This window comes from Macrobrachium nipponense, chromosome 9 (assembly GCF_015104395.2).
Source record: "Macrobrachium nipponense isolate FS-2020 chromosome 9, ASM1510439v2, whole genome shotgun sequence".
NCBI classification, from domain to species: Eukaryota; Metazoa; Arthropoda; class Malacostraca; order Decapoda; family Palaemonidae; genus Macrobrachium; species Macrobrachium nipponense.
In genome coordinates, this window is record NC_061110.1 from 62,889,413 (window position 1) to 62,902,087 (window position 12,675).

The 12,675-nt window shown below is 37.4% G+C and overlaps 1 protein-coding gene across 1 annotated transcript in view; it reads left to right on the plus strand.

The window, feature by feature from the left end:
- The window catches only part of LOC135218623 (endoplasmic reticulum membrane-associated RNA degradation protein-like), a 374,806-nt gene that overhangs the window by 95,156 nt on the left and 266,975 nt on the right, over nt 1–12,675 (plus strand). The window contains 1 exon segment of the mRNA XM_064255060.1: nt 10,919–11,070. Coding sequence (XP_064111130.1) covers nt 10,919–11,070 — 152 coding nt within the window.

The window sequence follows — 12,675 nt, forward strand, 5'->3', positions numbered from 1 at the left end:
CGGGCGTGCAAATGACCTGATTAGTCGGAAAGTCATATGATTGTAATGTCAGAAAAATCCAATTGTGTGTGTAAGTTAGTTGGCGCGCCAAGCAGGGAGTGTACATGAAACGGGGAAACGCACGTCCATTGGAATCATGAATAGACCAGCATACATGCATTCATACGTCCATTAGAGTATGTGAGTTCGTACGAACACAATAATGGAATATAACCCCTAGGTGGTGATTAATGGGGAATTAGACGACAAACTCTAGTGGAGGTCACAAGAGACTTTGGAAGGCCAAGGGAGGCAGAAGATCCATCGATTACGCTAGAGTGATGGGGATAAAGAACATTTTAAAAAACAGTGACAGTTTTTTTCAGTTACTCTTAATATTATTGATGAACTTTAATATATTACGATTCTGATAAATGTGGTATCTTTTACTGATGGGTCACTACTGAAAATGAACTCTTTGTTTGACATTTATTTGAGAAAGACTGATGGGATTTTTGACAGTGAGAATATGCGTGATAGTTTAATTCATTATGATTATGCAGAACAGTAATGGTGTCTCATGGTTTTGGGATTTTGGATTAATTTTATTTCATTTTCATGTTAGCTGTTTTGGGGAAAATAGACTCTATTTTTGTATCTCAAGAGTTTGAATTAGAACCTATATTCAATGACTGATTTTAGCTCTGCAGAGGCAGGTTTCTGGGAGCATCGAAGGTAGGTCAGGTTACCAGATATATTTAGTGATTTCTCTCCTTTGATAAACAGGGTCCATTTTACACTGTAATAGTTTTGTGGCAGTCAGGAAAGGTAATCAGGCCTATGGATTACGTTTCTGGAGAGACTGGGGTGTATACAGGAATCAGGAAATCATGTAGATGTCAGGAAAAAGGATTATATTTAGGACTTATGGCAACTGGTCTCTCTATCGCTGACGAGGTATTTTAGGTTGGAGTCAGTGAATCCATTCATCGGAGAACTCAGCCTTCCAAGGCAGTGAGGTTGCAAAGAGTGTGTTAATGTGACGTGTGTTGTAAATGCGTTGTAGCTATTTAAATATGGTGGCTATTGTAGTGTAATAATTACGGCGGGGCCATCGGTGTATTGCAGCCATGGATCATGGAGACGTTATCAGGCAGATATGCAATCGGGAATTTTGGTGAGTTTTAGAATTCTTTTTTTTTTTAAGTCTGTTTTCTCTTTCTTGCCTTGACAAATTGTGCAACTATCCCGTTTTCCTTTTCATTAGATGAGGCTTAGTAATTGAAGTGTGCATATATGGGATGGGTAATTCTAAGCCGTCATTCCGCGGTAAAGTACACTATGGCAGTTGACGTTTTCCTACGTTATTTAACTTACTGAACAAGAATTTAAAGTAATATTTATTCGGACGATTGTAATTAAACCCCAGGGGCCAGTACTAAACACGGCGAAATACATTGGACGCCCCAATCCCTAGTGGATGTCGTATTTGTGGTTACGTTTCTTGCAGGGCAATTCTAAAGAATGGTTCCGCACGGACTGCAAGGAACGTAACCGCGGATACGACATCCGCTAGGGATTGGGGCGTCTAATGTATTTCGCCGTGTTTAGTACTGGCCCCTGGGTGTTAATTACAGTCGTCCGAATAAATATTACTTTAAATTCTTGTTCAGTAAGTAATATAACGTAGGAAAACGTCAACTGCCATAGTCTACTTTACCGCGGAATGACGGCTTAGAATTACCATGGGATGTTGTGATTTGAATTTTTCAGTGGTAGTTAACTAAATCGTTTGATTTTTGTTTTACTCTAGTGGGAATTAGTTATGGCAGGAAGGTTTGTCTCTCATTCTCTTTCATTCTCCCTTCTTCCTGTTTTCTGTTGCGGCGCAGTGACACAGATTTGATCAGCTGATGACCTGGGACTTGAAGGGAAGGATCTTAGTTTTCGTCCCATAGAATTTGAGAAATATTTACTTGGGAAATATAAGTGTTGGGGACTGGTATATGTATTTCTTTTTTTAATTTTGGTGGTGATTGATACATTATTTCTTTGGTGTTGGTGATTTGTGAGGGAAACTGGATAAACATTATTGATGTTGTTGAGGTTGGGGTGAATCCTAAATACAAAGGGAGACAAAATGGCGGACGCAAATAATGGCGGTCAAATTTGGTAGCATAATCTAAAGTCATTAATACAGACCTGAAGCTAATAGGTTGTGTGAACGAGCAAAGAGAAAAGTGCTCGAAGCTCTCAGGAAGACTATAGGAGGAAATGATAGGAACTGAGATAGATGTATAGATACAGTTAGGCATAACATTAATACTATGGTCAGTGATTCTATTAAAATGTCTCCATTCGAAGCATTATTTGGTTGCCGCAAGACACATTTGATTTGTTGCCTATACCATATCGTGGGGAAGATATAATTACGTAAGTCATTACTCTCCACGCCCACGGCAAAGGAGAGACTTGCTTGTTGCAGCCGTAATCTCGAGGCCAAGACTCAAGAAACGGTTGAAAAAAGCAATGGGAAATTGTTAACTGTTAAAGTTGCTATTGGAGATCATGTATTTCTGAAAGTTGATGTGAGATATGAATTAAATTATAAGTTAGGTCCAAAGTTTGAGGATCCTTTTAGAGTTATTGAAGAAAAGAGAGGAAACAGATTTTCAGACTTGGATGAACAGACAGGTCTGTCTAGACTAGACTAACGCATATATCAACGATCAAGAAGACAAGAAAATGATGAAAAGCGGTCTTGCATTCGCTGTTTCATAAATAGATGATGAAATGTGGAATACAGTCTTGTAGAAATTTTATAATTTAGTTAATCAGTTTTATTTAACATTAATTTTTCCTTTTTCTCCTTTTAGAATGCGCAACCGCTGCGATTCAATGTAAATATCTGAGGTAATTGTAATAATGGAATAATTTGGGTTAAATATGGGGAAATACCGTGGAGTTGAGAGATATTATAAGGGTCTTTGGTGGTGATCTGTGGTTTTATGAGCCAATGAGTTGGTGATTGTGGTTCTTTGTGGCATTATGGTTCTTTGGGTGGTACTGGTTCATTGTGGTTTTGCGGTTTTCTGGTGAGGGGGTGTATTCTACAAGTTATATTCACCAGTGTTATTTTGGCGGTTTATGGTCCACATTGTATGGTGATGCAGTGTATTTTATGAGATATTTTCACCAGTGTTGATATTTCGTGGAGTGTGCTTGTCACGAACCCCGAGAGAGAGGTCCGCTTCAGGTTCGATATTATGATAAACAAAAAAGAATTCAACACCAACAGTTGAAACTCGGGATACGAATATAGAAAGATATGCAAACTCAACAAAGGTTTATTTACAAGCTTACTAACAAAGATAAATGCAGAATGGTATCTCCTATTTACGTAAAAAAGGCAAAATCTTACAATGTGTGAACTAGGGAAGAAGTGACGTAATTCCAATACTTGCTGGCCAGTTTTGCGACTCAAGCGATGGCTTCACAAAAGGAGAACTGCGATTGCAGATGTCTTCTTGACTCCGTATTGCAGAAAATAATGTCTATTCTTGATACTCGAAGGGCAGGAACTTCTCTAAACCTCTTGCAGAACGTTTCTTCTCTGAAGTCTTCCTCTACGTCGAAATGCCTCGGTCGTCCACTCCTGACGACGACTTGACCAAAATTCGACCAAAATCTCTTGAGCGACTTTTCCTCTCTGATCCTTTGTTGGTTCCTTCTTCTCTTATATCTCTCTGACGATCTCTGCTGCTGATCTCTCACTGAAATCTGATCTGTGGCTCTTACTGATGATCTCTGATCTCTGTGATTAACTGATGATCTGCCTTCTCCTACTTTGTCCGTCGTATTTATACGGCATTCTAGGGGCGGGGCCTACAGCGAACGTCACAGACTCCCGAGATTACCGGAACTTCTAAGAAGAATCTAGACGAGGTATTGCATCAGAAATCGCGGCGTTTCTCATGTCACGTCAGCGCCTGTCAAGTTCCACAAAACTCCTGCCAATTTTAGAACCATCATGAGAATAGGCGCTTCCAACACACGTGCGAAAGTATCCTTGCTGCAGAACTTCTCGAAGATGCATTTTTCTTTCCTTTATCTTTCTTTGCTATAAAGCAATTACCATTACAGTGCTCTGAGGTTATATCCCACCTAGTTGGTTTGTTTGGTGTTATATATATTTGGCGGTATCACAGGGGGGGTCATAACAAGGATTTTTTGAGGATTGATGAGGTTCTGTGGTATCAGTGAGGATTTACTGAGGATTTCCCAGTGAGGATTTTTGAGGATTAATGAGTTTATGTGGTATCAGTGAGGATTTATTGAGGATTTCCTAGTGAGGATTAGTGAGGATTTGGAATTATTTTAAGGTGAATAATGACTTCAGGTTTTATGAGGTCAGTTAAACAGGATAACGTGGCTGCTTGTGGATGTTTGGAATAAACAGGTTGTTTGGTGCTGACAATGTTGTAGTGTCGCGGATGAGACATTTTCTTTTTGTTAAAATTTAGCCAGTGGATAAAGACCACGTTTATTTTAGTGAGGAATTTTAGCCCTTAGTAATTGACTATGAGGTTAGGCATATTAGTTCATGACAGATTCATGTGTAAAAGTAGGAATTTCTTTCTAGTGATACATAGACTTGTCAGGGGGTCAGTTAGAACCTGTTCATGACGAAACACGGACACCCGATGACGTTAGAGTATACCCTAACTCATACCGAGTAGTGACAAACTAAAACAACTTAGGATCTACTGTGCTAGATGTTTGGTCTTCACCATGGGCGACGAGGTCATGGACTACAACTACAATGACCGAAAATCTTCAATGGCTCATATGGAGTCATCTCAGGATAATTTCTGGTGCAAACCAGGGATCTACGATACTTCCATGAGGCGGGTGCAGGAAGTACGTGCACGGGAGACGCAGAATATTCAAGTTCAGCAACATAGGAGGCGGTTACAGTTCCTCCATTGGAAGACGACGGATCTACAGTTTGACAACGAGGGTGTTTATGATACACCCAGAGGGGTACCATGAGGCGGTAAACGTTCCGCCTACATTGGACACAGTTACGATTCCGCGATTAGAGGATAATGGAGAGGACAATTTTTTCTTCGCAGAACGCTACACGCTTCCAGTAATTGCCGTTATGGTGGCTATAATGATGGTCACAATGTGCGTTGCAGGGACTATCAAATTTGGATACAGCCGACGGGGTAGGACACCAGCGTCAGAAGACGTCTTGAATCATGGGGCAATATAAAGATGATGTGAACATTGGGACTAGTGCCAGACTGACAGGGGTTAGGTGGTGGCCCAAGCACTGGTATATTAACAGTTAAAATTAGGTCGATAACGAGTGACAGGTATATAATTGGAATGCGGAAACGGTACAGCCTCGAGTGTTTTGGAGCTTTGGAAAATTTTCAATGGAAAATTTACAAATATTGAATTCCTCAGGATGTTCGAATGAGACAAAAGTCATAACTTTACCTTATGCGTTGGTGAGATCGCGGGGCACACAAATGACCTGATTAGTCGGATAGTCATATGATTGTGACATCAGAAAAATGCAATTGCGTGTGTAAGTTAGTTGGTGCGCCAAGTAGGAAGTGTACATGATATAGGGGAACGCACATACATCGGAATCATGAATAGACTAGCGTGCGTGCATTCGTACATCCATTAAAGTGTGTGTGTGTATTGTTAAAATATATATATATATATATATATATATATATATATATCTATATCTATATATATATATATATATATATATATATACACACACACACATATATAATATTTATATATATATATATATATATATATATATATATATATATATATATATATAAGGTTATACTACGGAGGAAAATTGAAAAGACGAGAAATGCCGAAATTTTTTATTAATTTTATGTTACTAATACAAATGTATTGTTTTTCAAATAAAATTGCCCTGACCAAACACTGCTCCTAAATCCTCAATCTAATTTTCAGAATTTTACTAAATCTGTATTGCCCCGTTGTATATGCCTCCTTGTTTTAAAAAATGTATTGTTTTCTTACAAAATTATCTGCGACCACATGTGAGTGTCTGCCTTCAAAATCTCTAATCTAGCCCATGTGTGTTTTTTCGTTTCTATAAAGTGTATTGAAACCGACCAATGAGAATGCAACTCTAGGTCCGAGCCGCTATAAATACTGCCCCACAGACTTTCTTTCTACAGTCTCTTCAAACGATTCGTCCTAAGATGACCTGCGAGAAGGTCGAAACGTCACGTGATACCATCTATACCAGCACCAATACCAGCCCTTAAACCGAAGACGACCCCTGCCCCGAACTGAACTACACCTACGGAATAATACCGGCACTGACGACGACCCCTGCTCGACCTGGACCTGATATCCTGTTCTAATAAAAGATTACCTTCAGCATATGTAATTTTTTGAAAATTCCCAATATAAATATTGGCCAGTTACTCAGACACCATCGATGAGCCTGAGAAGCGAATTGTAAGGAAAATAGAAAAAAACAATATATAAAATCAACTCGCTTAATACTGCCATTCTTTTTAACAGTATTATTATTATTATTATTATTATTATTATTATTATTATTGATTATTATTTTCCTTGCCAATGCTAGTGTGTTTGTTCGAGGTCAAAGCATCATCAATGTTGGGAAATACTGTAGGTCTTTTCTCCACAAAAAGCGTCAGAAGGTCCTAAAGCTTAATATCACACATAGTTATATCAATAACAGTGAATAGATCGTGTAGTAAAAATCTTTATACGTTTATCTATATATATATATATTAATATATATATATATATATATATATATATATAGATATTATATATATTATATTATAATATATATATATATATATATAATATATATATATATATATATGAGTCATATCACATTACCATGAATCATATATATACATCGAGCTACAAATGTCCTTTAATATTTACTTCGCTCTACCTTGGAATTAACTTATTCTCATATATGTTAACCGAAGGGGAATTTTTTAGTCAATAAGAAATTAGTCAGCTCACGGGCGCAAACCATCGAACCCAACAAATTCAGGACGCACAGTGAAGCTTTAAACCACACCACCACTGCAAAAGGGTATAAGTTTATGCTGCCTGTCAACTACAAATACCTGTCACTCTCAGGTGTTTATTGTTTTGGAGCTGCAACGTTGCCGAGGTCGAGGTGGGTTGATGCCGACTCTAAAACAATGAACACCTGAGAGCGATAGGTATTTGTAGTTGAGAGGTGGCATAAACTTATACCCTCATCTTGAATTTGTTGGGTTCGATGGTTCGCGCCCTTGAGCCGACAAATTTCTTATCGACTAAAAATTCCCCTTCAGTTAACATATATGAAAATATATAAATTCCAAGGTACAGGGAATTAGATATTAAATGACATTTGTAGCTCGACGTATATATATATATATATATATATATATATATATATATATATATATATATGTGTGTGTGTGTGTGTGTGTGTGTATATAAGTCTATCACATTACCGTGATTCATATACATATATCGAACTACAAATGTCCTTTAATATCTAATTCGCTCTACCTCGGAATTAATATATTTTCATATATGTTTAACCGAGGGGGACTTTATTAAGCGATAATAGAATTGGCGATCGACAGACGCGAACCATCGACCTCTCAATACTAGGACTGGCAGTGGAGCCCCAAAACCACCGCGCCACCGCAAGAGATATAAGTATATGCCGCCTCCCACTTTGAATACCTGCTGCGCGTAGGTATTTTTTGTTTTGGAGACTGCATACAGCCCATCTCGTTCTTAGTTGCGTGGTAGTGCTTTTGCCCGCACGAAGTCATTATATAAGTCTATCACATTACCGTGATTCATATACATATATCGAACTACAAATGTCCTTTAATATCGCTTAATAAATTCCCCCTCGGTTAAACATATATGAACATATATTAATTCCGAGGTAGAGCGAATTAGATATTAAAGGACATTTGTAGTTCGATATATGTATTTGAATCACGGTAATGTGATAGACTTATATAATGACTACGTGCGGGCAAAAGCTGTTGTTGGGCATCGGCTATCTCCTGTCAATTGGCTATGGTATGGGGCGTTGTCTAGCACCAGCACCGAAGGATCCTCAAGCGACGGCAGGAGCTGTGATGTTAGCCACCCGAATAAATATCTGAATTCATTTCTCCATGGTAGTCGCCGGTTTTATTTTTCGCAGGGAAGCATAAAATGAATGAATTTTCTACAAAACCTTTAGCTGTACCACCTGCTACCACCTGGTGGCACCTGCCGGCTGTAGGTGGCACTGGTGACAGATTGAGAGGAGTCCACCCACTCCTTGCTATGTTGCATTCTCGTCGTAAACCACGTCTCATCGACATACACTACTTCTCTTCCTTCGTCACGATGTTGCTGGAGGAATCGTAGAGCATCAACTCGGCGGCAAACGACGTCCAAAGTTTCTTTCCTTAGGTACATATTCCGCTGGGATGTTTTGTACTGGAAACCCATGTTATGGAGGATTCGCCATACTGCCTTCTCAGATGTTTCTTCAGGAATGATATTTAGCATTTTAAGTTCTTCCGCTAAAGTGGCAATAGTGAAAAATCGCTTAGCAGCAAACATGCTGTGCACATGTCTCCTAATGGAACCAACGGTGAAGTTGTCAAAGACCAGAGGCGACGTATTTGATGATGCAGGTGGTGTTTCAGGTGGATGAGGATTCTGTCCACGGCTCACCAACACTCGGACAGCGTTCGGAGTCATCCCCATAGCATCAGCAACTCGTTCACATGGCCTGTAGGAAAAAAAATAAATACATTTAAATAAACAAATATGTATATATATATATATATAATATATATATATATATATATATATATATATGGCTAGCCGTATATTGCAATATATCATGTACTTATTAAGTCATACTTTTCTTACCGATTTATACTAATTTTCAGGCGGTTTCTTTCTTTCTCTCTGTTGTAAATGGTGAAGAGTTTCAGCGCAATTGTAGTTTTGCAATGGCGAGGACAAAGCAACATATTTGCCATGACTAAAGTCGAATCTATATGAAATAGTTCAGAGCTACTACTACAACTGCTGCCGATGATTACCTAGGATGTACTAAAAGGGCTCTGAGGTAGGAGTCGAAGTCGGTGAAATTATTTCTGAATCTTGCTCCAGTCTTGCCCCAATAACATCATTCCAAATATAAAACTCTCTCAAGGAAAAAAATTGTTTTCTATTTCTACTAATGTTTTTATTTTATTTATTTTATTTTTTTTTTTTTTTTTAGTCGCAAATCTAAAATTTGTAGGAGTCCAAGTAAAATATCTCTCAGTGCGATTCCACACCCCTGTTTTAAACCTCTTCTATTATGTTCGATAATTTGTGTTAACCATCTAATCATTATCTACCACCATAAACATTTTATTGCTCTTCCGGCTCATTTTATATGTGCAGTACACAGTTCTTTCCTAACAGGGATTTACTCGGTAGCCTAATAACAATGGGAATGAAGGAAAGAAGGCAAGAAGGAAGGGGGGGGGGGGAGTACTAGGATAGCCATAGGTGTAAACACCGAAGGAGGGTTGGGGGAACCTCTGCATCACAGTTACGTGATTAAGTACCACTTCTTCGAAACGCTCTGAAGGAGGGGAAGAAGTTCCTCTTTTTTCTAAGAGTAAACGGCTTAATTAAGCACATCTGTCAATTCATTGTACCACCAAAAATTAGGCCAATGTTTGAAACATTCATTGCTGTAGTTTCATGGAAATTCATAAGCCGGTTTGTTAGATTTAGATATTTGGGAAAAACACTATTACACGGCCTCTGGAAACGATAGTAGGTTTGTACACTTTCGTATCAACAATGTAAACTAGCGTGAATGGGGCTCTGCAGTGTCGGGCCAAGTAGCGTGACTTAGATAAAATTTCATGCATTTCCTTTGAATTCTTTTGTCACTTAAAGTATGTGTAATATCATTGCAAATACTTTTCTCTCCTGTGATTAATAATTCTTTTTGGAATTCAGTATCTTAAATAAACATGTTAGTCAAAACCATACCACATTTTACTTCCTTTCTAAGGTAAATGATTAACTGTCATTCAGATTTTTCCCCGGCAATGCCACGTTGGTCAGCTAGAAATAACAAAAAGAAAAAAGATATGCACCATGTGCTTGGGTGTACCATCAAGGAAGGGGACTCCAACCTAATAATTTGGAGGTCATTGTACAGAGGCTATAAAACGACAAAACTGACAAAATGTTGGTTATTTGTTCATAAATCAGCATAAGGCTACTGGCTCCTCAGATATCAAGCAGCCACATATAAAAATTCACTCCTTTCTACAAGTTTTGTGGAAAAGTATCCCTAACTAAAAATATAATAAATCTAGACTCTGTAGGCAGTTAGATTATTTTAATAAAGGCTTATTGCTAATGACTTGAATTTCTTTTTCAGTATCATCATCTTTAACACCAACACACTCAAATTGACTAAATCAAATAAGGTCATTAACTTGCTAAGAAAGCGTCCAAAGAATTGAATGCAAATGCAGTCAAATTAGAATAAAAAAGATAATGGATTTCAAAACGAAGTGTAACGATAAAAACAAGCAAATTAAAAAAACAAATAGATATATCCACATAACACTAGAAGCTGATATGAGTTGAAACCAAAGTGCATGGCAGTTTAATGACTATGAATTAATTTTAAAAGGAATGGCTAATTAGACTACTAAGTAGAAAGAATTTAGTGTTGGTTAATTCAGTGTGTTAGAGATTTGTTGCAAGCAATTGATAGTTGGTGTTGGATTTTATAACTCACATAATTACAAGCTTTAAACCATGCCTTGCTTATATGATTTTTCAGATATCGGGGAGCCACACGGCAGCAAGTGCTGGTTTGAGGAGGCAGTAAAAACAATTGCTCCTTTTATGTCTCACTGCGATTTGGCTGTTAGAAGCCTCTCCCCTGAAGATTACTTCATACACATGAAGCCTTACCTTATGTGGACTTACCAGGTAAATTCTCATGAACTGTCGTATTTAAAGTAAGGTGAAATGGCTTGATAATCATGACAAGGTAATCTGTAATTAGAGATGCAACTTCCCTCCTCCACCCGCTCCCCCTTCCCACCTTAGGTTATTAAAGTAATTTCTATTTACTGGTATGACTTAATTTATTCACAACTCATTTATTTGGTGTGTGTAGCGCAATTCTTGACCTGATTGTGCTTTTTTTTTTTTCATTTTTTAAAAACATTCAATACCTATTATAGAGTATTTACCTATCCTTTTTACGTTTTCTTTAACTGACAGTTATTAAATCATATATTGGTGTTTGTATGTGCGTACATTTGCACAAATATCTTTATACCTGTTGCTGCATATCATCCGATGATTTTCTCTACTAAGTTTGCAACTTCATATAAGCTACGGTTTCCATTTATGAAAATGATGATTTCCTTATGTTTTCTGTTATTAGTTTGGTGTTATATGCATATGGGTAAGATGTCTTTTTGTTTAAAAAAACTGGCTGTAATTCTTTGTGTTTAGATGTTTGAGGGCCATATCTTTAAACTACCACCTTTCCTGGAACGGTTGGTATGCCAAAGGTGGTAACAGACATTTCATTTGGATCGCAAGACAGCGTTCTACTTCTATAACATTCTATACATATAAACTTGTTTTGTGCATCAATACAATTACTACAGCATGAGTCCAGCTGTCTTTACAGCTAAGGCCGCCTACTGATTACGTCACAACCATTCCTTGAAGCTGATTGGTTGGATATAGTTTCGAAAAGTTCGTTAATCTGTGGTTCTTTTCAGCTTCATTTATTTTGCGATGGTTGTTTTGCCGAACTAAAATATATTGTGCTGATATAATAACCACCCCCACCCTTTTTTTTTTTTTTTTTTTTTTTTTTTTTTGAGGTGGTTTTCTTTGATTGTCCTAAATAATATAATTTTTAGATGTTTTAGGCTATCAAGTGACATAATAACTACAAACTCTCAAAAGGTTTTGTCCCTAAATCGAGATTTGAATTTTTCCTGAATATTTATTTCTTCCTAGCTATAGTCTGATTTTTCGGCAGGCTTTCGCTGAACTTACGAAGTTGTTGCTCTTTTTTTTTGTTATTACGTGCTTATTTACTGTTCTATTTTGATAATTATTTTTGTGCATGTTCCAGGTGGATATACCAACATTTTGTCAGACCGAATTTCTATTCAAGACTGTAGTTTCTCACCAATCACCAAATAACCTTCAGTACGAGGGGCCGAAAATTTCCGTTTTTCACATTTTTTTCATAAAATCATTAATTTTCCTTGTAGGATGATAAAACTCACAGGGAATATGCATTATTATAGTGCTAATAATGCCTGAAAATTTTCATTAGCCTGTCTTGATTAGTGTATTTTTGGCAAATATTTTTTACGATCGGCACCCCCCAAAGTGGAGCCTACCCTTAAGTTGGTGTAATATTATCATTATGAAGATCTTTGATCATTCTGTCTGTCTTCTTTTTCAATTTGATCATGCACAGCTCTAAATACATGAACCTTGCTTTTTTCAAATTGGCGTTGGCCTATATAAGCGTTTCCACATAGACAACATTAATTTAAA